General features: G+C 45.8%; 1 protein-coding gene across 2 annotated transcripts in view; it reads right to left on the bottom strand.

Annotated features, from left to right (window-relative positions):
* Window positions 1–3,590: 3,590 nt before the first annotated feature.
* Window positions 3,591–27,537, bottom strand: part of RTP4 (receptor transporter protein 4) — a 35,704-nt gene continuing 11,757 nt past the window's right edge. Inside the window, exons 1-3 of one of the 2 annotated variants that reach the window (XM_039234185.1) lie at window positions 9,013–9,115; window positions 6,895–7,107; window positions 3,591–5,403 (exon numbers count right to left, since the gene is read on the bottom strand). In XM_039234185.1, coding sequence (XP_039090116.1) covers window positions 4,374–5,403; window positions 6,895–7,076 — 1,212 coding nt within the window. In that variant the 5' untranslated portion in view covers window positions 7,077–7,107; window positions 9,013–9,115 and the 3' untranslated portion in view covers window positions 3,591–4,373. Of the gene's footprint in view, window positions 5,404–6,894; window positions 7,108–9,012; window positions 9,116–27,537 lie in introns of those variants that run through there. The other variant, XM_039234186.1, reaches the window with a different exon arrangement.

The raw sequence follows: 27,537 nt of genomic DNA, 5'->3' as shown, positions 1-27,537 counted from the left end.
CCCCCATGATCCTCCGTTAAGTTCCTCCTAATCCTCCTATACGTGCAAACATATGGTATCTGTCCTTCTCTGCCTGACTTACGTTTTATTTATTTCTGAGAGAGAGAGAGACAGCGTGAGCAGGGGAGGGTCAGAGAGAGAGAGGGAGACACAGAATCTGAAGCAGGCTCCAGGCTCTGAGCTGGCGGTCAGCACAGAGCCCGACGCGGGGCTCGAACCCACGAACCGTGAGATCATGACCTGAGCTGAAGCAGGATGCTTAACCGACTGAGCCACCCAGGCGCCCCCACATCCCCAGGCTTTTAGAGGATGTTTAATTTGTTTAATTTGGATGGTAAGGCGTCTTCCGCTGAGCGTTCACCTATTTGACATCCTAAAGTGGAACTTGGTAGCTTTTGGCTCCCACCGAGGCGACAGAGGTCACACAGCTACACCCACAGTCCCCCTGCTGCGAGGGGGCAGGTCAGGATCGCTCTGGACACCTGTTTCCGGGTCTGACATCTGATGAATCTGTCCTTCCGAGGCTTCTCTCCCTCTGCCTTCTTGGTCCGAGGATGTTTAGCCATCGTACTGCAGCTGGAAGCGCCCTGACTCCACGGGGTGAAGGTGTGAAGGGTAGATGGGACAGAGGACCTGAGAGCTCTGGGTCAGGAAAGACCCCTGGACGCATTTAGTATTCCTTGAAATCCACAGCTTTTTGGCCCTGGACTGTAGTTAATGACCAACACATAGAAAAAGTTCTCCATTTCAGGGGATGATTTGATCTTGTTAAAAGTTGGGGGGGTTTTGCTGAGCCTCCTCAGGTCAGATCTGTTTGCCTCAGAATCAGCTCAGTGCTCACAGTGTTCATAAAATAAATATTGTTGTCTCTGATCCCAGCTTGGCCACTAGGCCTGACTGATAAAATACTTACTCATGACTGCGCAACGTGCTGCTGAATTTCTCTGCACACGCTTCTTCCCTCCAGTAATAGCCCCATGCTTTGTTTCAGGATTCCAGTTAATTCCTCAGCTTGGGTATGGAGTCAGGCTTTCCTGAAGGCCAGCCACATCCAGGGACATCAGAGCTCCTGAACTACACAGTTTAAGGTGGGGCTGGGGGACTGGGGTGGGGGGTTTGGGGGCTTGGGGGGAGGCAGGGGCGGTGAATTGCTGAAGCTTGGGCCTAAGGAAAGGCCAGATCACGTAATATTTATTGGATCCTGAGTGGTTACACAAGATGCCATTGAAACAAAATCACCAAGTGCTTGGGTATGTTATCCTGGAGATCTAATCAGAAAACGACGATGTACCTATTTAACACCCCGAATGGGTCTTTTTAAAACACACACACACACACCCTCACCGTCTTCCTTTATAAGACAGAGAACTTAGGGAGTATCCACTCCAGGTTAAAAAGAAGTTTCTCCAAATACATTGGGCGAAGGAACATTTGTGTCTCTGAGAAGGAAAGGCAATTCCAAACAGATCGCACATCCCTTTACAAAACTCAGGGACAAGTTGTCTCCAGGATCACAGCCTTAGCAAGAAAAAAAAAAAAGCTAAAGGAAAGGGCGGGTGGCTTCCCTCCAGCTACAAGCAGGGAGCGAGAAGTGCAGAAGAAGGGGCAGGACAGAAGTGGTCATCGCGCCCCAGCCCCGCCTGCCCCTTTGACCCAGGCCTCCGCCGGGGGGCGCCGCGCCCCACCCCGCGGCCGGGCGCCCCCTGTGCATCGGGGCTGTCTCCGAAGCCAGACCCGGCGTGGCGGGAGGGCTATGTGGGCCCGTGCGGCTTCGGCTGCAGGCGGCCGCCGTGCGGCGCAAGCGCAAAGCGGGGACAGCGGAGGTGCCCGGCGCGCGCGGGTCGGCACCGTCCCGGCCTCCAGGCCGTCCCTCCCCGGCTGGCGAGCGGGGGACCCGGACGGGGGCCGCGCAGCTCGGGCCTGGCGCTGGTGGAGTCCCCGGCGTCCCGATTCTGGGCGCTGGCTCCGGGTCGGCTCGCGGGCTGGCCGCCCCCGCCGGGATTTTCTGCAGTCATTTCCAGGAGATCCTCGGTGGAGGTCTGTCCGCAGTGATGTCTGCATACTATGAAAACCCCACCCGTAACCGCAGCCATCTGTTTAAAATGGAGACCACCTTGGGGCGTCCGACTTTCGCTTAGGTCATGATCTCGCGGTTCGTGGGTTCGAGCCCCGCGTCGGGCTCTGTCCTGACAGCCAGCTCAGAGCCTGGAGCCTGTTTCAGCCTGTGACTCCCTCTCTCTCTGACCCTCCCCTGCTCACGCGATCTCTCTCTCTCTCTCCTAGAAATAAATAAAAAACATTTAAAGAAAATAAAAATAAAATGGAGACCACCAAAATACCATTTTCGGGGAGTAGTTTGCCACTGACGTTCAGAACTGGCGGCGCGAGGGAGGTTAAAAGGCAGAGCACATTTTAAGGGTCTTATCGTGGATTTAAAGTTCGCTGCAGCCAGGGCTCTTCTCTGTCCACACCCCGGCCTCCTGCGGTCCCAACCCCGCCCTCCGCTGACCCACGGGGCAGTGTTAGCAAAGAAAACACACCAGCCCCCGACTGCATTCCTAGTGTCTGCATTGTGGCGGGAGGAGGGGTCCGGAAAAGACAGAAGAGCCCGGATGCGAGAAGAGCCCAGCGAAGAGGCCTGTGAGAGTAAAGGCGTACAGAATGGGGAAACCCTACGAGCTTGCAAATCTCATCAGATGCCTTACAAGTGACGTTTCATTTTAATGTCTGTGAAAGCCATATGTGTACAGCGCTCAAGAGAAGTGTAACGTCTTTTACAAAAATCCACCCTTCCCTGCCCCTCCCCACTTCCGTTTTCCTTCGCAGAAGCAATTACCTTTGTCTCTCTTAACTTTTGTCTTATCTAGTCGGTAAACTCCATGTTTCTGCCTGTCGATTTCCAAAACCATCCACGAATTTGCTACCATCGAGATAAAGATTTCGCTGTCTTACACCCGCAGCGCCCCCACCCCCACCCCCGGTTTTGAGTCCTAATGTTTTGTTAAAGGACTAGTCCGTCACGATATTTAATATTAGGACTGTTTGAATGCTATCATGGCTAAGCCATATAGCTTAGTCTCACTGCGTTTACTTTCTTGTACAACTGTTTTTGTGAGCCCTACAGTTAAGGATCACCTTGGTTTTCATTTCCTGTTTCTCTGCATGCTTTTCCGTGTTCCTGTCTAAGGCATCTCCAAACTCTGTTGGAAGTGTGAACTCTTCTCCATGCATGCAGATGCCATGGGAGCTGGGGGAAGGCTCTCAGTCTCCTCTGTGTTCCCCTTAGAAGCATTCCCTCTTGGAGCCATTGGAGAGATTAGGATAGCTGCAGCGGTCACCAGATCAAAGGGAGTCTCTTCTGGATGGGGGCATTCGGTAGACTTAAGTAGGGTAGATTTAAGTAGGTAGACTTAAGTAGGGTAGATTTAAGAAGCGGAGAAGGAGGAACAAGAGGGGATCAGCATATGGATACTTCTAATCTACACATGGCTCTTTTTTGTTAAAATGTAAAACATAATTGCCTGATCCTTGGAGTGATATTGATAACTGGGTTATTTTCCTATTACAGCTGTAACAAATTACCACAAATGTAGTGACTTAAAGGAACACAACTTTATTATCATAGAGTTCTGAAGGTCCAAAGCCTAAAATCAGTCTCACTGGGTCGAAGTCATACCTCAGCAGAGCTGTTTCCTTCCGGAGGCTCTGGGGGAACATCTGTTCCTTTGCCTCTATGAGCTTCAAGAGCTGCCTGCGTCCCTTGGCTTGTGGCTGCTTCCTCCCTCTTCAAAGCCCATCACTGCATGGGCCCGTCACTCCTGCCGTCATTAAATCTCCTTTTTCTCACTTTGACATTCTTGCCCCCCTTCTGTAAGGACCACTGTGATTACATTGGGCGCGTCCAGGTAAGGCAGGATGAGCACCTCATCTCAAGATCTTTAAATTAATCACATCTGTAAAGTCCTTTTTGCCATGTAAAGTGACATATGTACAGGTTCTGTGAATTAGGACATGGATAACTTTGGGGGGGGGAGTGCATTATTCTGCCCACCACAATAACTTTCTGATAACACTCATGACCCTCAGTTCTTGCCAAGATGTGGTATTTATAGATACACACACACATGTATACTGATACCGATAAATGAATGAGGGTATGAATGAATAAAGAGCTTTTACGAAGTCATCAAATATTTCTTATTGGGCCCATTATCTGCTAGGTTATGTTTTAGACTATCTGCTAAGGAGATCTAGGAAACTAGTGTTTATTCTTACAAACTTGACCCTGCTTGGTCTCAAAGCATATTCTGTGTCATACTAAAATGGCAACCAGTTCACTGTTTACCACGGAATTAAGACAAAAGAAGAGAAGCTTATCGCCATCTTCCTTCTTCTAACCATTTGACTACTAACACAGTAAAGAAACAAATACCACAGAAAAATAACATGTCCAATGTATCGTTGTGAACGAAGTAATCTGGTTGCATTAACGGAGCATATATAGGATAGCCATTTGGAACAGCATTTCTGGGTGAACTTCTCCGGACAGCTTGAGTTCCGCTGGTGGTCGAAAACCCATGTGTGGCCATGGAATCTGTCCATGTGAGCTGTAAGTTTGACCTAGAGGGAACTATTCTCCCTGGATTCTGAGTGTCTGACCCTGATGGAGCTTTTGGGATTGCCCTCAATGTGGTCTTTGGGTCTGTCCCCTGCGTGGTCTGCATACCTGCCCCTTGTGTGGCTTGTGAACACACCTGCTGTGTGGACTGTTGGCCTGCCCTCCTGACGACCTCAGAGTATGTCCTCTGGGGGGCCTGTGACACTGCCCTCTGTGTGGATTGTAAATTTCCTTGCACAGCCTGCCTGTCTGCCTTTGGGGTGAGCTGCCTACTGGTCTCCCCTTTGGGCTCAGCAGTGGTGTGGCTGGACCCTGAGCCCCTAGGGACATAGCAATACCCATTCCACTGGTTTTGGCTGGACACGTGACCAACGGGAGATGCAGAACTCGTAATATCCATGTAAGAGAATGGGGATGTTGATGGCTCCGTCGTGCTGTTCTGTAATCTCAGTACGCATAAGCCGAGAGAGCATCCTTCACAATTCTTTGTGTCGTGGGACCCATCCAAAGGCACCTCCCGGATGATCGGTAGCTCTGAAAACTTCCTAAAGCCATTTTCGTAGAATTTCTTCAGAATGCGCAGCACCACGTTTTTCAGAATCCTCATGGCGCTCTCTGGGGAGAACTCGGGGTTCTCAAATCGAGACCAGGAACACTTCTTGCACCTCTGAGCAAAGAGGCGCATAATCACCTGACCCTGGGATTTGTGGGGCTCCAGGTGCATATGACATAGGATATGCACTTGAGCAGAAGCCCAACTCCGATGGCATGAGGAACACTGGAACCTGCAGATAAGGGGACAAGACCATGTGTCTTCAGGTGATTGCTGACCCAAGGGAGGTGAGCCTGCCTGGCCTCAGTCTCTGAATCTCTTCCAGTTTGAAAAAGGACATATGATATTGACAAATTGCCAGATAAGAATGAGAGGGCTGGGCACCTGGGTGGCTTAGCTGGGTAAGCATCCAACTGTTGGTAAGCATCCAACTCTTGACTTAGTTTCAGGTCATGATCTCACGGTTCATGGGTTCAAGGCCCCGTCGGGCTCTGCGCTAACACCTGAGGGCCTGCTTGGGATTCTTTCTCTCTCCCGGTCTCTCTGCTCCTTCCCTGCACCCTCTCTCTCTCAAAATGAATGAATAAACATTAAAAAAAAAAAAAAAGAATGAAAGGGAGTGTGTTTTTAACAAAGCTTTTTTCCTGTGAGCCATCATAGCTTCCATCCTATGTGGTCCCACATTTACCTCTTTGCTAGTAAAACATGCCTGGGTGTCTCATGGGGAAAAGTCCTTCTGCCACCTGCCAGTGAAATTTGGTCCTCCTGATGATCACAGAAAACTTATAAAGGGCCTACTTTGAGGCAGGCGCTGAAATAAGGGCTTGGCAAATTTTCCCATTTCACGTTTAAAGCTCCCCTCTGAGGTAGGCAATATTGGCCCCAATGTCCAGATAAAAAAACTGAGTCATCAAGAGATAAACAGCTTGTTTTTAAATACATATATTTACAACCATTATCTTGGGGTGCCTGGGTGGCTCAGTCGGTTGAGCGTCCAGCTTCGGCTCAGGTCATGATCTCATGGTTTGTGGGTTTAAGCCCCACATTGGGCTCTGCGCTGACAGCTCAGAGCCTGGAGCCTGCTTCGGATTCTGTATCTCCCTCTCTCTCTGCCCCTCCCCTGCTCATGCTCTGTCTCTCTCTCTCTCTCCCTCAAGAATAAATAAACATTTAAAAAAATTTTTTTAATAAAATAAAACCATTATCTTATGGAAAGGTAGAAGAAGGAATGCTTGGGATGCTTGGGTGGCTCCGTCGGTTAAGCATCCATCCTTTTTTTTTTTTTCTTTTTTTGTAATGTTTATTCATTTTGCAAGAGAGAGAGGAAGAGAGAGAAACAGAGTGCAAGTGAGGGAGGGCTAGAGAAAGAAGGACACACAGAATCCAGCAGGCTGCAGGCTCCAGAGCCCGACGTGGACCTTGAACCCACGAACCGTGAGATCATGACTTGAGCCACAGTCGGATCTTAATTACTGAGCCACCCTGGTGCCCTAGAATCCCATTTATTGTTTCCACTCAGGTTTAGGGAGGAAGCCTCGTAAAAGAAGAAACTTCCTGCATTAAACAAAATGGGGGCATTTACATACTAAACAATACTGTGCAAAGGGAGATCCTGGTGTCATTTGTTCCTTTAACACGTTCTGGAAGGAACCCAAGGGTGATGCTGAGGCTAGGCTGGCCTCTTTGTCCGAGAATGCCCACTGAAGGGCAGACCCTCACTCACCTGCCAAATCCTCTCATCTCGTACTGCTTCCACCCTTCTGCAAGGCAGCTTGGGTCGAGATTCGCATCCACCTTCAGGGTCCATCTGGCTCGGGGTTTCTCCTGCTGCATCAGTTCTTGAAATATCTGGTCCCATGTCCTGACATCTAAAACTGTTTTCTTCTCCTGAGGCTGGGGAGCCATGTTTCGGGAGTAACTCGGTTTTATCTGGCAACTTGCGAGAGGAAAAGAAAAAAACACATCAGTTTCGGTTTCTCTGTCAGGAACACACGTCAGCTATTTTCTTAAGTTTCGTTTTAGACAGAGTACACAGCACAGGTCTTTGTTCAGAAGACAGAGGGCAGCAGAGTTTTGCTAGTTTGTGAACAGAACTCTTTAAGAGATTATCTGAATACAGAGCTCTGTTCTTGATTCTGGGGGCACTTGTAAGTTACTTGAGTATTTTATTTTTCTCTTATTTTTACACCAGGCAAAAGCACTATGCGCAGCTCTGGGATAAATACCACTGACTAAGAAAGCAGTTTCTATCCCCATAGATGCTCACACTCTCATGCAGACGTGTGAAGGTAGGTGTGGAAGCATGTGTCCAATGCTGGTCTGTCTCATGCACCCAGTGACTCCTCACCACATCCCCCGGGCTGGCCGTGGGGCGGGGTTAATCCTGGTCTTTTGCAGGTGAGTAGCACAGACAGCTGGGGCACCTTGCCCAAAGCCCTGGAGCCAGTGAGCATTATAGGCAGGCAAGACTTGAACCCAAGCCTGTGTGGCTCCAAAAACCTGTGATGTCTCTACCCATCTCTTCTTTGAGAAGAAGCTGAGGATGGTATTTGAGGCTCTAGAGCTAGGATGGGGGGAACCATCTTGAAAGCTGACCTGATGGGTGGATCTCTTGAGAGCTCACTGGGTCCTGGGTCCAGGCTTTATTTAACTCTGCCATTTGCCCTTTAAATTATCTTGCAGGGCAGGATGCAGGCAGGTGGGGGAGCCATCTTGGGGGACGGGGTGGAGAGAATTCCCATGCTTGGGGTGAGGGACTGGGGCTAGACCACCTACAAGTCACTACTACCTCAGAGTCTGAGATTCTAGAAAGTGAGCTCTGTTCTTCTGTAGTTTAAACTCATATGAGGGGCGGGGAGTTGGGGTGCCTGGGGGGCTCGGTCAGTTAAGCATCTGACTTCGGCTCAGGTCATGATCTCACAGCTCGGGAGTTCAAGGCCCACATCGGGCTCTGTGCTGACAGCTCAGAGCCTGGAGCCTGCTTCAGATTCTTTGTCTCCTTCTCTCTCTGCCCTTCCCCCACTCACACGTTGTCTCCCTCTCTCTCTTTCAAAGATAAATAAACATTAAAAAAAATTTTTTTTAAAAACACTTTAAACTCAAATGGGGCAATAAGACAAGCAGGACCTTACATCCTCGGAAGTCTCACTAAGGTTACTGTGTCCCAAATCAGTCTAAGCCTTCTCTGGCTTTCTAGATTTTAACATGTTTCCCTTCTTCCCAAACCGCCCCCCCGCCCCCAGCCTAGGGGCACTGGGTGACTCAGTCAGTTAAGGAACCAACTCCAGCTCAAGTCATGGTCTCATGGTTCATGGGTTTGAGCCCCGTGTCAGGCTCTGTGCTGTCTTCTTTTCTCTCTTCCCCCCACCCGTCAGTCTCTCTCTCTCTAAATAAATAAATAAACTTTTTTTTTTTAAAAGCCTGAAAAGCTTTTTCTCTTTATGGCAGCCATCCACTTGATAATTTATTTCTGTAGTTACTCTAGCTTAGGAGTAGAAGGGACTGGAGGGACTTGATTTGGTCAAAGGAGAGAAACAAGAAACAAGAAATGTAGTCCCTAATGTGGCAATAATTTTACTTCTATTTTAAGCATCTCTTCGGCTCCCAGAAACTCTATAGGTATATGCCAAACACATACAGAGAATTTTGAAGGTGGTCGGTCTGGGGAATAATGAGGCTGGATGGTCCCTACACTAAGTCCATTTCCCCTACTTTGGGGATTTCAAATAAGGACAAATGAACACTAGCCTTGGAGCACCTGCTGTGTGGGTGATGCCAGCCATATCTTCACCTCCTGGACCCTAGGATGACTTGTCTAATGAGTGGCAGATCCAAGGCTTACCTTTCTCTGAGGCCACACTAAATCCCAGGAAAGTGTAGGCTTGTCTAAAGGAGGAGTTGAGGAGCAGCTTGGTGGCTCAGTCAGTGTCCAACTCTTGATTTTGGCTCAGGTCATGATCCCAGAGTCGTGGGTTTGAGCCCCACGTCAGTCTCTGCACTGAGCATGGAGCCTGCTTGGGATTCTCTCTCTCTCTCTCTCTCTCTCTCTCTCTCTCTCCCAAATAAAATAAAAATTTTTTAAAAATAAAGAAAGGAGAGGGTTGGTAATAAGGGAAGAACGGGCAGAAGGCAGAAGCAGCAGTTTTGGGTAACCCAAATGGGAGTCTTCAGGCTGCTCTTCTAAGGGTGTCCCTCTCTGGGCTGGGACTCCTGGGCTCATCTTGGAAGGTCTAGTCCTCCAGTGAGAATTACTTCTCAGCCAAAAGTCAGCCTGGAAGGGAGGGAAGGTGTTGAAATCACATTGTAGTGGAAGAGCACAATGGAAGGGGCTGGTTCTCCTCACCACTGCCCCTAGGCTGCATAATTATGGATACTTACCACTACTTAGAACAGGGAAGGCAGAATTAGGCAGTTGTCTTCGAAAGAACAAAGAACACACCTATCGAGTACCATCATCTGCTCATCCTCTTTCTCAGGCTATCAAGAAAGACAGATGTGTGAAGGAGCACCTACCTTCACCTTGCCTGCCTCACCTTTCTCTGCTTATCCCTCCAGCTCAGAACACAGACCCAGCCAGCCCACCCGGGGTTGGACCCTCATTTCGCCATTCTCTCCCTTGGAGGCCTGGGGAAGCCCCTTCTCTTCTCTGTACCTTGGGCTCTTCATCTAAATGATGGGGATAATCATACCACCTACCTCGCAGGGCTATGCTGAGGATTGAATGAGTTGAAAAATAGTTACCAGCACTTAGCAAGCAAATAGAAGGTTTTGCTACTTGTTGTCGCTGTGGTACAGGTTTCTTTGTTAAGTTGCCATAAAGCCTTTCTTAAACATGCTGAGAATAACAACAAAACTAAATTATATGTATATGTATATATACTATATAAGTATATATATATATATACTATATTATAGTACATTATATATATAGCATACTACTATACCATATATAGTATACTACTGTATATAATATATATAGTAGTACAGGGTGAAGAAAACTACAAATAAATGTGCATATAAGGACTCAGAGAGGCAACAGCCACTTAAGAATTCAGACTGGGCAGAGAGATGCATTCCTATCACTATGCATTCCTAGGTACACAGATACATTCCTAGGTATTCCGGATATACCTTCATTCCTATCACCCTGCTTTTGTGTAAGCAGGAGCCCTGTTCTGGGACCTCCTTGGGTGAGGCCGGGGCTCCCTGAGGGCTCACACCCAGCCCCCCCGCCCCAATAGCCGGCTACCTGTAACAAGCGAGCCAAGAAGTGAAGCAGTGTGACCCCCAGAGCGAGCTGCTGCTCAGGCCCAGGGCTAGACCCCCTGAGAACTCCATTCCAGAGAGCAAAAGTCACACCAGAAGGACAAAAATAACAAATAAATAAGTAAATATCCTAGAAAGAATCAGAAAAACTGTGTAAAGTCAAAACAACGCAAACAAAAACTCACAAGTTTTCAAAGGGGCAGGCTACTTCACAGTTTCTGTGAAAATCGATTTGCCTTCAGACCTCACGCAGTCCATGCAAGGCGCTGGGGTTTGCCCCCATTTGGATGTTCGGGGTAGAAAGGTCTCCTGTGAGCCTGAAGAAAGCTGAGCCCCTGAGAGGAAGGTGACCAACCTCGGGCCACCCAGAAGCCCCTACAAGTAGAGCCTCCGAGTCCTGTTCTTTTTTTTTTTTTTTTTAATTTATTTCTGAGAGAGAGAAAGAGAGAGAGAGAGAGAGAGAGAGATAAAGGCAGTGTGAGCAGGGGAGGGCCAGAGAGAGAGACACACACAGAATCCGAAGCAGGCTCTAGGCTCTGAGCTAGCTGTCAGCACAGAGCCTGACCCGGGACTTAAACCCAGGAACCTGAGATCATGACCTGAGCCAAAGTCGGACGCTCAACCAACTGAGCCACCCAGGCGCCTCCCTGTTCTATTTTTTTGAGTTTATTTATTTATTTTGAGACAGAGAGGGAGAGTGAGCACACTAGTGGGGGAGGGGCAGAGAGAGAGAGGAGAGAGAGAATCTCAAGCGAGGCTCTGGGCTGTCAGCGCAGAGCCCAATGTGGGGTTCGATCCCACAAACCATGAGATCGTGACTTGAGCCGAAATCAAGAGTCTTTTGCTTAACTGAGCCACCCAGGTGCTCCCTACCCCCACCCCCATTCTTGACAGCACTTCCTCTTTTCCAACATAGGCAGTCTTAACACCAGAGTCAGAACTATTCAGGCTCTATCCCAAGGCTGTGGTGAAGATGAAGATATGTTAAAGCAGAGTCTTTAAGCACCTCCCCTCCACCCCCCCACCCACCGCACACCAGTGCCAGTAAACCAGCAGGCTAAAGCCATACCATTCATTGGCTTTTCTCCTGTTCCTGACTCACTTTACCCAATTGTTACTGCACCCAGGGATCACCTCTTGCATTCACCACCTGCACCCAGCAATTATCCTAATTGTGCTTTCTGAGCCTCAACCAAGACAAAGAATGTAAGTAATTTTTCCTCACTTCCCTCCCTTGTGTACAAAGGCATTTTCTGATCTGGCACATACGGAGCTGAGAAGACATCACTGCCAGTCCTCACAAGAAAAAAGCTCAACAAACTGAAAACTAACCACGCTTCTTAGATCCACTAGAGAATTGGGCTTATGGGGCAAACTGCTGCCCTGAAAACTGGAGAGACAGGTGGACACAGAAAATCACAGCAGACCAGAGCCAAAAGCCCAGGAGCAGAAGCTGCCGCTGCTGGAACCGGTGCTGGCCGGAACATTCGACACTGTCATTGGCCACTTGCTGGGGGCTTCAACTCACTGAAGGATTGAAGATGCAGGAGGTCCAGTCTTAGAAGAGATTTCCATCCTTTCGTGAATTCTATCTCCAAGAACCTTGGGAGGTCTCCTCACTATGAAGATGGAGAAAATTCTTCTTGTGCTTCCAGGAGGAGAAGGAGGAAAATAACCATTTTTTAAAGAAACCCAAGGGGGCACCTGGGTGGCTCAGTCGGTTCAACGTCCGACTTCGGCTCAGGTCATGATCCCTCCGTTCCTGAGATTGAGCCCTGTGTCAGGTTCTGCGCTGACAGCTCAGAGCCTGGAGACTGGATCCTGTGTCCAGCACCGCCCCCCCTCCACCCCTCCCCTGCTCGGTCACTCTCTCTCTTAAAAATAAATAACTATTTTTTTTTTAATTTAAAAAGTAAAGATACCCAGAACTCTCTGTTCCTAATAAGGCCTTCTGTCAAGGAAAACTATTTCACCAGACATATCACACTTGGATTTTATAAAAGCCTAACTGACCTGAGGGGTGGGAAATACTCAAAGCCAACCCCCACGTGCCTCCACCATACACATGGGAACAGCCCACTGCTTCTCATGTGTGACCTCCTTTCTGCCTGCTGTAAGGACAAGACCTACCAAGCTTGCAGTAATGAGAGAAGAGAGCCAGGCATAAGCTCAACAGGGTGGAGCTATGCCTGTGTCGTTCTCTGGGAGAGGAGCCAGGTCCCACACGGGGGTGGGGGTGGGGTAACGACTCATTCTCTTCTCAACTCATAATATCTGGGGGAGAAAGAAAGAATTCAGTCAGCCATCAAGATTTCCAAACATGCGCTAGATCATTAAACTACCAAACCATGGAAGAGGTTTTAAAGGCTCTCTAGGTCCCATTCTTTGCTGGTTCACTTTGTAATGGTTGACATTTGAATTCTAAGTACAAATTTAGATATGATTCTTGGAGTGAGTCAGTGGGGGAAAAGCTTGGGCTCCGAATAAAAAGACGAGGGTATACATTCCCCCTCTAACATTTACTGAGTTACTTAAGCGCTTTGAACCTCAGTGTCTTCGTCTATGAAATAGAAATAATACCCAGTCCACTACATTAAATGATATGTGTGCTGATATGATATAAATATGAATCAAAACTACAAAATGCCAGGGGCGGGCAACTGGGTGGCTCAGTTGGTTGGGCATCTCACTTCAGCTTAGGTCATAATCTTGCGGTTCGTGAGTTCAGACCCCTTAGTGGGTTCTGTGCTGACAGCTAGGAGCCTGGAGCCTGCTTCGGGTTCTGTGTCTCCCTCTCTCTCTCCACCCCCAGTCCCCCCAGAAGATAAATAAATGTTAAAAACAATTTTTTTAAACCTACAAAATACCAAGTAGCATCACTTCAAAAAAGAAAACTATACAGTGGCTTGAAATCATTGTGTTTGGATGGATCAGAGCATTTGAACTCAATAATTCAACAGTAAGGAAGAGACAAGGACCCACTTATGGAAAGAAGACAGAGAGTTAGACCGAGAGCTTAGAAAGTGTCTGTGTCTGTGTGTTGTGGGGAAGAAAAGTAGAAGATAAGACTTCTAACCAAATTTTAGAGCATTTTATCTGCTAAAATGTACCTTTATCCCCAGATCTATGTTGTCCCTCTAGTAACTTGATGGCTTAGGACTCTCAATAAGAAATGTTCCAGAATGGATACATTTAATGGAGCTTTATAACATGCAGATGTCCAGGCCCACCTCTGAAAATTCTGATTCTGCAGGTTGAGGGGTGGAGAGGGCATGTATTTTTTAAAAGCTCCAAGGGAGGCGCCTGGGTGGCTCAGTCAGTTGGGCATCTGACTCCAGCTCAGGTCATGATCTCACAGGCTGTGAGTTCGAGCTCCACATCGGGCTCTGTGCTGACAGCTCAGAGCCTGGAGCCTGCTTCAGACTCTGTGTCTCCCTCTCTCTACCCCTCTCTTGCTCATGCTCTGTCTCTCTCAAAAATAAACATTAAAAAAAAATTAAAAACTCCAAGGACGATGCTGAAGTACACTCTCACCTAAAAGTCACTAATACATTGAAATCTGAGGATCAGGCAGTCAGAGCCACTCGCCAAGATCTAACATTCTGAGTGGCAGTGACAGGAGGTGTAGCCAGATCCTTGAGTCTCACTTGTGCACCTTCTTCCACTGTGTGATTCGGGAAGGCAAGGTTAGCCTTGATTAGTCCAGTCATTGAGTTGACAGGCTGAATTGCCCTGGCCTCAGAAAGCACCTTGCTTTCTCCTGAATGGAGTCCAAGAGAAGGCACAGTCATTATGCACGAATGTAATCAACAGTGATACATACTGAAATCCCAGGAAGAGAGCTACAAGCAATGGAGGCGGATCAACTGTGGCCATCGCAATGCTAAGCCGTAGGGACGCTGCACAGCCTCGGGCGGTCACGCCAAAGAGCCAGAACTTGGCTTTCTACCTCTGCAGCCTCAGGCTGGCCATGACAGTGCTGCTCAGGCCTTGGGGAGGTCCTGGTATCACTGAGAATTTTGAACCTGTGCAAAAGAGAGGCCAAGCACCCAGGCCAGCAGCAGGAGGTGAGCAGGCTCAAAACCGCAAGGTCCCCCAGGGGTGGTTTGGTGAGTGTATTAAAGGATCCCTGATCTTGACCTCCAGGTAGATGCCTGGCAATGTTGTCCCCCCAAGGACAGTTTAAGAGATGGGTGTTGGAGTAATCTTCAAATCTGACCTAAAGTCTCTCACGAAGTTATTGATTTCTCCCCGTTCATTCCCCAGATTGGTTTCCCAGCCCTGGCTCCTATACCTCTCTGTGGGGTGCTCTTCATTCTTGGCCATGAGATTGAGGGTTAGGTTTTTCCATTGTTGGAGGAAAAGAGGTCAGTTCTCTCTCTCTCCCCCTGCCAACTCTTCAGAGATTTTTTTCTTCCATTTCATTTTTCAAAATCCAGATTCATTATAACCTTGTTTCAGTGAGGAGGGGCTTAGCTGGCCCTGTGAGCACGTTTAATTATTGAGTATCAGTAGCGTGTGTCAGATCTGCAGAGAGCTCAGTGAGCAGTGAGAGCGACTGCTTCTGAACAAACCACGCTGTGCACAAGACCTGCTCTGAAGGCAGGCACGCTGGGAGATTGCAGGTGATGAATGTGGCTGCGGGCATCAGCACTGCCGCAGTTTTCTCTCCTTGCTCTTCCCTTCCAGCCCCACGATTTATAATGCTCTGTCGTGTCCAATTCTGGTCACAGCCTGATGAATGTCATAGGGCTGCAAACACTCCGAGGCTTTACTTTTTGTGTTTTCTCCCACTTTGTATTTGTTATAACCCATGTCACCCAATAACAGATTAACTTTTGGATCCACTTTTTGTTCTCGTTAAGCTCCAGAGGCTCAGGAAATGAATATTCAGAGCACTCCTGGGTGGCACTGAGCTGAAAAATTATTCTGGCACAGATATTTAGGGAGAAAAAAAATGGGATACTATCCCCAGGGAATTTGATAAACAAAATGGATCCGATTCAGGTGAGAGGACATAGATTTGAATCCACGGCTGATTGCCATGGTCTGCACACGCACCATTGCCAGGCATCTTCCTGCCTTAGCTTCCTTTCTGCGTCAGAAAGCATTGGCTTGGATGGTCTCGGGTTCAGTCCTAGTGCTGGCATTCTGTGGATGGGTTGAGGCTCTGGATCTACCAAAAGGGGTGCAAAAGGGTCTTTCTGTATCCCATAGTCATGTAATCCAGAGCCTTAGCATGTCCCAAGAGGGTAGTAGGGAAGTGAACTTTAGAGCAGTCCTCTGAAGGTTGAAAGTCTCCCTCCTGATAGAGCTTACTTTTCCCTAAGAGAGAGCTGGGGAGTAGGTAAAAAGAAGATCTAGAAGAGACAGAAGATGGTGTGTAGAGGTCAGTGCCTAAGACGAAGGAGGGGTGGTGAAGTAAATATGTATCTTGAGGAAGGGAAGATCCACTAGATGGAGGGTTAGCTGGAATAGCCAAAGACCTTAGGTGTGTGCAGAAGGATGCAAGCTTGTCTCTGGTAACCCCAAGGGCGGGACTGAGAGGAAAGGTACAAGAAGAGCTTTCATGGGATATAAGGGACAACTGAACAAGACTGTCATTCCAAGCTATGCAGAAGTGGTGTGTCTCCCCCCCCCCCCCACCAGCCCCTCTCTCTGGCAGCATCCCAGAAATTTTGAGTAACACACAGAGGGCCAGATGAAGAATTAAAGACTTGGGATTGAAATTCAAACTCTTCCCAGGAATGGACAGGGCATCCACACAGAGAGGATATTGAACAGTTCAACACCAAAAGTCAGGTGGAGGAGATGACTCAAAGGCATCTTCTTAGAATTATTAAAATCTCCAGGTGCCTCTCCCCCTGCCCCCGTATTGAAAATAAAATACAGGAGAAACTGGCATGGCCCTTCTTGGCTTGGTGCAAGTCAGAGTATCAGTGTAAGTGGGCTAAGTGGGTGCTTGTTTACAAAAAGATTATTATAAAGTCTAGGCTTTATAATACTTTCCATAGCTCTAACCATCAAGTCAATGAGCACACAATGGTCCATATTCGTTTGTAGTCTTCAGAAATGTTTCCATTTTTCTCTGCTTGATTTCCTTAACTGCCGGCTGCTCAATAGATTTGACATGTAACAAGTACTAGTGGGTCTAGATTTACAGATAAATTCAATTGAGAACTGAAAACAAAACATTACTTAGGATCTGTGCTTGCCTTGAGAGGCATGCTCTACTTCTACTCTCCAGAGACAAGGCAGCTTTGATGAAGAAAATCCATTTTCTACTTCTGACTCTATTTGTTTTCAATGACTTTCATCTCCACTCAGTTAAGTTACACCATCCTGCAGCCTCGTACTTGACCTTGTCATGTCCCAGATTATCCAATGTCCAACTACAAACAACTCTGTCCTTGGGCAACTCCCACCAAAGCTCTTGCTAGACCTTGCCAGCCCCTGACTTCGCTACTCTCTCTGTCCATCAGCACCCTGCCACCTTCACCTCCTTCTCTCTCCAGATTAGATAAGGTGCTCTGACACTGACACTTCCCATCTGACAGCTAATATCCCAGCCATGGGTGAATCTGCTTCCTGCTTTAGTCCAGTATGTAAGTAGCCTGCCCGATGCTGCTGGGAAAACACACAGGTGGATGCCATTGAATGTTTATCTCTCCAGTCTCAGTAGAGGCTTCTGCCTTGTCCAGAAATCTCTCTGCTTCCTTCTCTTCCACTCGACTACAGCTATTTCGAACTGTGTGCACACTCTCTCAAATCCCAGGCTTACCATTTTCCCAGCTCACTCTGAGGAGATTATTTTGCCTTGTGCACCAGGAAAGCTGAAAACTTCAGATGAAGGCATCCTCAGTGTTCTGCTACCAGACCTACAAACTCCTTTGTCTATGCCCATCCCTTTGCCCTTCTTTCCTGCTTCTTAGTGGAGGTGTCCTTCAACCTAAGTCGAGCAATGACTTACATCCTTCCTGAAAACCTTGACAGTTTTCATTTCCCGATTTTATTTCTCTGATGGTCTTTGTCTACCGAAGCTTCCACTTGGCATTTAAATGTGTTGACCTCCCCCCCATCCCCTTCCAACTGTCACTGACCTCCTGCCTCCCTGTCATACCCACGTTTCTCAAATGAGTCACTTACACTCAATGCCTCTGCTTCCTTACCTCCCACCACACATGACATTTTCCCCAACACCCCACTAAACCCTGTGTCACCATCGTCTCCCTTTACCTCCTTGTTGCTAAACCCACCGGGTAATTCCTAGTCTTCATATTACTTGATCTCTGTGCAGAGTTTTGCCCTCTTTGGAACAAAAGCTCCTTTGACTTCTATCATACCACACAGTCCTACTCTGTTTTGTTTTTCTGCTCAACTTTCTAGTCACTCTCTTAGCTTCTTGTGCCAAGTTCTTCTTCCTGTGCTTGGTAGTGGCCCTCAGAGCTCCACCTTCTCATCTGATGCTCTGCTCCTCTTCGGAAAGCCCAGGCTTCCCCGCCTACCATGGCCTCATGTACCCTGCTGTCCGCGTATGGTTCCAGTCCCTTTGAGTGTCATAACCGCATCTGCAGTTGCGTCCTGAACATCTCCACTTTGATTTCCACAGGACCTTAAATGTGCTGCACTGAAAGTAATCTATCAAAAATTCAGATCTTATCATGCCAATGCCCCCATAGAATCCCATGTCTCCTTACTACTCTTAAGTGGAAGGCTCCACTCCTTGGCTCGACCCTATAATGCTTCACGACCTCTGCCTCCCTCTTCAGGCCAGGACTTCTCAACCTCAGCCATTGACATTTTGGGCTCAATGATTCTTTTTTATGAGGGCCTATCCTGTGCATTGCAAATACTAAGCAGCATCCCTGACCTCAGTACTTCACTCTTTTTTTATTGCTGAGTAGTATTCTAACCAATGATATTTGTGAGGTTTGTTCATATCTTAGGGACACTCTGCATTTTTTCTTTTATTCAGATACTCTCCTTAGCTTTATTTATGATTCTGTCCTTGCGCACTGTGACCCACAGTCTCTAATCTAAGTTCTAGAAAGGGTCATGTTAAAGAGTGGCCTCAACAGGCTACTCAAGAAGCCAGCTAGCCTTGATCTCATATTAATAATTGGGTTTTTTCTCAGTGAAGACTGTAATGCTTTTTCCCTATCTTGCCCCCTTTCCTTACCTCTTCCCTCATCTTGCATCTGGGTTTGGTGAGATCAGAACTTTGGGCTGTTACCATACTGCCCTGTGCATATTTTTATCAAAGCATTTTGTTATGTATTATCTATCCTACTCACTGTTCTGGACAGATTAGACAACTAGAAGCAAAGATATCACGTTATTATTAATACTTCTAGGACCTGGCAGGTTACCTAGCACATGTTAAGCATTTAATACATTTTTTGGTAAATGAATGAATCAGAGGAATGAGTCACTGCTCTGATAGCCTGCCTGTATGGTTGTTTCCTTGGATCTGGACCTGACTTAGTCCTGGTTAGGCCTCTCAGAGATAGAGCCTTGCCTTTGCACAGGGAAGCACAGAGAGGCTTTGACAAGGACCTGCTGTCGGTCTCTCTGACCACTGGTATGGCTCACTGACTGCTGCCTTGCCCTGCCTCCATCTTGGCTGTTCTAGGACCATCTCTCTGGGATCCTCATTGACCCCCTTAACTTTGACTTATTGACTGAACTGCATTTCCCACTCACTCCTCTTCTGGTCTTGTGTTTGAGCCTGCCTCTTGAGTGAGCTGGCTGAGTCCAGGGAAGGGTCGAGCAGGCAGCCTTGTTTAGGCAGCTGGACCCATTGTTCTGGGAGTTAGAGAATAAGCATGGCTCCCTCGAATGGGAGACACCAGAAAGTAAGTTCTTACTGTTGGTTGACGTGTTGTGGAAAGATGTATTTTATTTTTTACAGATTTATTTCTTATGTAACAAATCACCTTCTACCTTGCTCAGTCTTCATAACAACATTATGAGGTAGCTCACCTTCTTATCCATGTTTCACAGATGGAAACACAAAGAACTTCATTCCTTCACTGTCACACAGCTGCTAAGTGGCTAAGCCAGGATTTGAAACCATGGGCTCACACTCTAGAATCCTGCTCTACTGCCTCTCACTTCTGGGTCTTTCCACATGCTTCTAGCTGTCTGGCTAGAAAGCTCCTTCATCATCTCCACCTGGCCAATGACTACCCATCCCTGAAATCTTTTCTCAGTTGTCTTTGTCTCTACTAGCTAAGCATTTACTGCTTCCAGAAGCCTGGATATGGTGCCTATCTCACGTGCTCCCAGAGCACCTGATGTTTCTCCTTTTATAACACTTTGACACTTAGAAATCTGTTAACTTTGTTTTAATCTCTTCTATGACTTCAAACTCTTTGGTAGCAGGAGCATTTTCTACCTGGTACAACATTGTACCCTCACGTCTAGGAACGAAACACCGGGAAAGTAGCAAGTGCTAAATAAAAGTATTACATAAGTAAATGAACCCAAACATCCATTTCCTAATATCAAAATTTAGTGTTATTCCATGAGATTCTTCCAGTCTAGCCTCTTTGCTACCCTCTCATCGATTTTTGGACTGACAGACTATGAAAGTGGAATAAAACCAAAATAATGGCGAAGAGGCTTTCCCCAAACTCTCAGGACAGTTCCACAATTTTCATATACTGGGCAATTAATATAATAGGCTCACCTAGCTAAGGGAATGTAGCTCTGCAGCATTTAGGCCACTTCTGGAACATGCCTCCAACTCTGAGAACACACTAAAAGGAACATTAAAAACCTGAATATATGATGGATGACTTCCTGTCACCCATAATGCCGTGGTGTGGTGGGGCAAGGAACAGTAGTGAATGGACCCCATCTCAGCCTGGCGTGGGGGCAGGAAGAGGACCAAGATGGGTCTAAGTCTATCAGTGAAAGTTCATTTCCCTTCACCAGTTACAAGTTCAGGTGCGATTCTGAGCCAGTGAGATCCCACTCCTGCTGGGTCGTGTAGGGTGCAGAGATCCTGTCTGCACCTCATCTCCTCTGTCTCCCTGGGAAGTTCAGTCTCAGAGTGAGGCTGACACTTCAGAGGCAGAGAAGGAAGAGTAAAAGAAACTGGGGTCTTGACAACATCACTGGGCTCTGGCAAAACACTCTTCAAGAGTTCACCTTATCTCAGTTAACCGGGCATTGTTGTTCCCCTTTATTGTCTGAATCTGTTTGAATTAAGTTTCCTGATCCTTGTAGCATAAAGGGTATACTGTACATTGGTGCATGTCTGAGGACACATGAACCTGGTGCCAGGGGACTCTGAAGGCGGGCGAATGAGGTCACTGCCCCAGCCAACTTCCAGATCACACAAACACAGGGAAAGGAGCCCTGGCCACGAATACAGAGCTCCAGACCGTCCTCACTGCCTTTGGCTCTGTGTCTCTTTTCCAGGCTTTAGGAATGCCGAACTAGCGAAGAAAAACTATCCTAAGCCTAAACTTCTTCAGTCTCCCATGTCTACACCTAAATGTCTAAGAAGTCTACAAATAATTCTTGACCAATTCTGGTTCAACATCTGATATTGGAAAAGCACAGACTTATAGAATCAGCACAACATCTCTCTAGGAAGTGAAGTTGCTAGGGAAAAGAGGAGGTATTTAATCTGTATTCTAAGTATGTTCAAATAGATATTTCTTCTAGTAACATCATGCAGTTTTATAAAGGAAGGACTATCTGACAACAAAGAAAACCACAAGCAAAGTACAAATGAACAGAGGGCATTGGATACCAAGGGAAACCAAAGAAGGAGAGGGCATGTTCAAAAGTACCCCCACAGTCAAAGGTACGGCAGGAGGAGGCGAGCAATTGGAGAAAAATAAAGATGTGGGGAACAAACCCAGAACATCCCATGTAGGTATAAAATAAAGCCTGGAAAGAGAAAATTGCAAATTGAGAAGAAACAAAAAAAAGAAAAAGAAGAAATATATCTTGACTCAAAGAAAGATTTATGCTTCAGTTTGAAAGGATTTTATAAAGGGCAACATTAATCAAGATTCCTACATATGCACATACTCTGGTAAGTTGGTTGTTTTTTTTTTTTTTTTTTGTTTTCTTTTTTCATATCAGAGGAAGAAAAAGACACAAAAGCCTACAGGTATCCCAGCAGAAGTGGGACGAAATGGCTTACCTACAAAGAAACCGAAATCGAGTTGGCTTCAGATCATTTCTTATTAATATTAAATGCCAAAAGGAAAGGAAACAACATTTGCAGAGTTTAAAGGTAAAGTATTCAAGGCTAAAAAACATATTAAGTTATTTTCACTTTCAAGGGGGTAAAAAGATATTCTTAACAAGCAAGAACTCAGTACCTATATCGGCACTTCTCAGAAACCTTATTAAAATTGTGCTCTGAAAGATAAATAAAATAAGAAGTCTGGGATGTGAAGAACTTTAGTGCTTCAATATTTAATGTAAAGTTTGCTGTTAGCATCTGAAAGATAGTTTTTCATCGTAATTAATATGGTTCACATTCTAACTATTTTGCATGGAGTTTTAATCACTAATACATGACCTCCATGAGACAGGGAGTTTTGCCCATTTTGTTCACTTTTCCAGTGACTGAAAAAAGTGCTTAGCACATAGTTGGTACTCAAGAAGTGTTTACTGGAGGAATGAGCCAACCAGAAATAGATGCTGAATCAAATTTAATGCCTTTCCCTACATGTTTTTTTTTCTTTTTTTAACAATTACTGTTCTGATTTGCACTCATGAATTTCTTTCTTTTTTGTTGAATGATAATTGAATTTATTGCTATCTTCAATATTTTAGCTTTCCATTTCAAATGCACTTCGTAATCCATGTGTATGCGTGTGTTTCTTGGACAAAAGTGTATTAAATATTCTTTTTTCTCTTTCATAGTTTATTGTCAAGTTGGTTTCCATATAACCCCCAGTGCTCACCCCAACCGGTGCCCTCCTCCATGCCCATCACTCCCCTTCCCCTCTCCCCCACCCCCATCAGTCCTCAGTTTGTTCTCGGCACTTAAGAGTCTCTCATGGTTTGCCTCCCTCCCTCTCTTCAACTATTTTCCCCTTCCCCTCCTCTATGGTCCTCTATTAAGTTTTTCCTGTTCCACATATGAGTGAAAACATATAGTATCTGCCCTTCTCTGCCTGACTTATTTCACTTAACATAACACCTTTGAGTTCCATCCATGTTGCTACACGTGGCCAGATTTCATTCTTTCTCATTGCCATGTAGTATTCCATTGTATAGATAAACCACATCTTCTTGATCCATTCGTCCGTTGATGGACACTTAGGCTCTTTCCATGTTTTGGCTATTGTGGAGAGTGCTGCTATGAACATTGGGGTTCATTTGCCCCTATGCATCAGCACTTCTGTATTCCTTGGGTAAATTCCTAGCAGTGCTATTGCTGGGTCATAGGGGAGTTCTGTTGTTAATTTTTTTGAGGAACCTCCACACTGTTTTCCAGAGGGGCTGCACAAGTTTACATTCCCACCAACAGTGTAGGAGTGTGGCCGTTTCTCCACATCCTCGCCAGCATCTATAGTCTCCTGATCTGTTCATTTTAGCCACTCTGACAGGTGTGAGGTGGTATCTCAGTGTGGTTTTGGTTTGTATTTCCCTGATGATGTACACTCATGAATTTCTCAATGCTAACCCATCCTGGCATCCCTGGGACACTCTTTATGTTAGTAGTGTACTACTCCTTGAATATACTGCTACATTTGGTTTGCTAAAATTTTTATAACTAACATTACATTAGATGCTGTTGTTTTGTATTTTTAATGTTTATTTATTTATTTTGAGAGAGAGAGAGAAAGAGAGAGAGAGAGAATCCCAAACAAGCTCTATGCTGTCAGCATGGAGCCTGATATGGGGTTATAACTCACAAACCATGAAATCATGACCTGAGCCAAAATCAGGAGTCTGATGCTCAACCAGCTGAGCCACCCAGGTGCCCCTCTATTTTTGTTTGTTTCTTGTCTGTGTGTGTTTGACTTGTTTTTGTTTCATCTGCCCAGGATCCATTCTCCTTTCTCTTCATAAAGGGCCCTGTTTTCATTGGACAATTACTATTTACTCATTCTAAGCCCATGAGGCTCAGGTGAGGCTAACTCCGCCCTTGTTCTCTGCCCTGGTTAGGTGAGGCTAACTCTATCCTGGGAGTGGACAGAGGTGTGCTCCGCACTCCGGGAGTGCTGGGGCCACAGCTACTTCTCCCACGGTAAACTTCCGTGGGACCAATGAGCTCCCTTCTCAGGATTTGTACTGGAATTATCAGGACAGAGATGTTCTTATTCTGCTTCAGCTCCCCGATGATAGACTGGATGAGAGACTGTCGGCTTCCACCCGCTGGGGCCCCCTTGCCACACCCAGGAGAAAGTATGCTTGGGAATGAAAGCACAAAGAAAAGTTCAAGTGCTTATTTTCAGCGTGCTGCAAGACACACTCCCATACTTGTTAATAACATGAACAAGTGAGCTCCATTGTTTTTCCTTAATTCCATTTGACAAAATGAATACAACACTCATAAATTAGAATTGTCTATATTTGTGCATGCGTGTGTGTGTGTGTGTGTGTGTGTGTGTGTGTGTGTTCTCTATCGAGCTTTGCTGTGGGGTCTATGCTAGTCTCATAAAAATTTTGGGGAAGTTTTTCTTCTGTTTATACTCTGGAATATGCTAGAAAGCTAATTATCCTCATCTCCTTCCACTTCCAGATTACATTGAAAAATAGACATTGGACCTTGAAGGGAATGAAAATATAGTAGCCCTTACAGTACTGGTAGAAATGGCCCAAAGAACATGGTGGGCTCTGCAGCCAAAACGGGGGGGTCCTCCTGAACTGAGCTGCCCAATCACTGGAAGCTATTGGCACAGAGGCCCCTCCCCAGATACTCCTGTACCCATATATGCAACGTGAGGAGGGCCAGAGAGCCCTGTCTGGAGTCAAGTTTGGTTATTGCAACTTTTCTGAAGAATTCTGCATTTCATTTAGATTCTTCAGGTTGTTATACTCTTCTCATTCCTAATGCTTTATAGTTTTATTTTCTTCATTTATTCAAAATCAGATTCCTAGGGATTGCTTATTTTAACCTCTCCAGCTATAGATCTTTTACTAACCGTTCTTATATTTCCTCAAGAAGAGATTATTAGTGTGCCTTCCCTCACTCTATCTTCCTTTTGCCTGTTAACAGAGTTGGAATTTTTAGTTCGAGTTGTTAAAATATTAATTTCTTCTATTTTAAGAAACTTGAATTACATTTTAAAATGAGATTTTTCTGGATTCATTGAAAAGTAGTATTTTTTCTTGTATATTTCATTTTCCCCAATCTCAACTCTTATTCCTGATTAAATTTTAATCTAGAAGGCATAGTTCTTCAAGTCCTTTGTAAGATGCTCACAGGTGCATATTCTTTTGAGCCCTTGCAGCCCTTGGCTGGGGGACCAAAGGAATCACAGTTCTGCTTCTCCACTGATCCTCTTTAAATATTTCCCAAATCTACCAGCCTCCGCTGCTGCGGATAAGACATGAGTGTCAAAATCATTCTTTCCCCTTCTCAGTAATCTGTTCTCTCTTTTTATTTTTATTTTATTTTTAATTTTTTAACATTTATTATTGAGAGACAGAAAGAGACAGAGTATGAGGATGGGAAGGGCAGAGAAAGGGGGAGACACAAAATTGGAAGCAGGTTTCAGGCTCTGAGCTGTCAGCACAGAGCCCGACATGGGGCTTGAACTCACAAACCACGAGATCATGACCTGAGCCAAAGTTGGACACTTAACTGACTGAGCCACCCCGGCGCCCCCGTTCTTTCCTTTTAAGAACTTGTAAAATGTACTTTTTATTTCTGGAAATTAAAACTTCACCACAAAATGTTTGTTTGTATTATTTTGTTAATCACATCTATAATCATGTGAATTTTTATCGAAAAGCCTTTCTCTTTCTTCAGTTCCAAGAAATTACAATGTTTAACTATTATTGTTTCTCCATTTTCTGCTTTTCGTCTTCTGGAGCTGTTTGTCTTTGTCAATTATACTTCCTGAGTCCATCTTCCATTTCTCTTTTATTTGCATTAAAAATTTTAATTGATTTGTCTTTTTTGGTCTATATTCTGGACTATATTTTTAAATTTATTTCTTAGATTAATAATCCGGTTTTCAGTCCCTGCATATATTTTCACTGCTCCTGTGGAACGTTTCAATTTTAGAAATTGTTTTTTTAAATGATCTTTCCTAACTTTTGAGGGTTCTTTGTTGTTGCTATTTCTTATTATTTGTCTTTTGTAACATCTTCTTGAATCTCACTGACAATTTGTATCAAAGGGTTCTCTTTCTTGCTCTTTCTTTCCTCCAGCCTATTTAAATGGGTTCTGTTTTATTTTTATCTGTCAGTGTTATAGCTTTCCTGTCAGGCTTCTCATTCTCTCAAATGTCTAGCATTATTATTATTATTTATTATTATTATTAATTTTCATTCTCACGAACATGGCTTAGACTTGTCAGCACCATCAGCCACTGTAAGTTCCCTCAACACGATTAAGGCTGGGCTGTTGAGGCCTTGAAAGGCTCTAGACTGTCTCCAGATAGGTCCATAGCAACAGGTAGACCGGCTAGGATTCCTGAATTAAGGAAGAGGAAGGCCACTGGGTTCATGAGCTTATCCAGGCTCATGAGAGGGAAAAGAGGACACTGCGAAAGAGCAGCGCCCCTCAGCGGGCCTGGCCCACCCAGGACAGCTGGTGTCAGCAGGGGCCGAGCCTGTCCTGGGGCTGAAAAGGCTGCACTGACTTCAAGGCCAGCTGCTCCTGGGCTTTGCCCCAGGCTCTCTGAGCTGCAAACCATCACCTGCTGCAGGCAGACCCCAGGTGATTGCTTGAATCATCTCCATGGTAACTGAAGTGCCCTGCAGGGCTGGTGGGACCTCTTCCAGGCTTCCTTTCTTCCCTGAACTCTGGCCACGTGGTTAAGCCGTCTCAAAGGAGCACTGAGACAGCCCCTGAGTTCAAAACATAGAGTGTTTTCTTTCCCCTCTGCACTTTGAGAAAATATACTCCACTGTTTATCGTTTGGAAGAGGAAAATAACCATTATTTTTAAAAAAGAGACCCCATGGCACGGTGGCAATCACCTCACACGTGAAGTCGGAGACCCGCGCAAGGTTCACTGCTTGCACGGAGCCAGGCTTGTGTCCATCATCAGTGAAAATTGCTGACAGAATGTGCCTAGGCCTCTTCCCAACCACCTTGTGAACATCAAACATTAGGAATGGGAAGATACTTTCTTGCAAGCAGATCGCTATAGATACTTTCTTGTAAGTATATCTTTATAAAAATGCAAGCTGATGTTACTATTAATATCAATAGGAACTGGAGTTACAATGAGAAAGAAATGGGCTGTCACAGCAATAAAACTCCCTGTCACTGGGCGCATTCATGAGCAAGTCGCACAGCCCTCTCTTCGAGACACTGGGGGAGATGGATGCATTGGACATTAGAGTCGTTGATCTCCAAGTCCCTTTTCAATTTTCTAAAAGTCTGTAATTCATGCAGCACTTGGAAGTATCATAGGATTGGGGACCAAAATTTCCCTGAAGTTAAACTACACTCCGTAAATTGGGAGTCAAGCAGGAACAAATATATATTCTAAATTGGGGTAAAGTATGGCCTCAATATGTGGCTAATGCACACAGACCTCCCTTTCACTAATGACAAGGAAAAATATTACAATGGGAATTCTCTAGTAAAATAGCTAGTTGCAGCTCACTGTCATCATCCTGACAGGCTGAGGGAAAGAGGGGCCCCAGACTTAATTAGCAAAATTGGACAAATTCTCTCTTGAGCCTTAGGCTTCAAGCCCAGCTGCTCCTGCTGTCTCCTAGGCCCATATTCCAAGCCTCCAGTCTGTGCCTAGCTGTGGTATAAATGGATGAGTTCTTAGCTGCAAGTTATCAAGAAAACCCATCCACCCAACTCAAATGAGCCTGAGTAAGAATCACATCTCTGTCAGTTATCGTATCCAATAGATTCTGAAAACTAATGAGCCTTGCTAGATTTCTACTGGCAACTGACAGGAGACCCCATCCTCACAAAACACAGT

The sequence above is a fragment of the Hyaena hyaena genome, unplaced genomic scaffold, assembly GCF_003009895.1.
Source record: "Hyaena hyaena isolate Hyena2069 unplaced genomic scaffold, ASM300989v1 scaffold_84, whole genome shotgun sequence".
NCBI lineage: Eukaryota > Metazoa > Chordata > Mammalia > Carnivora > Hyaenidae > Hyaena > Hyaena hyaena.
This window is presented reverse-complemented; position numbering and strand designations above follow the sequence as displayed.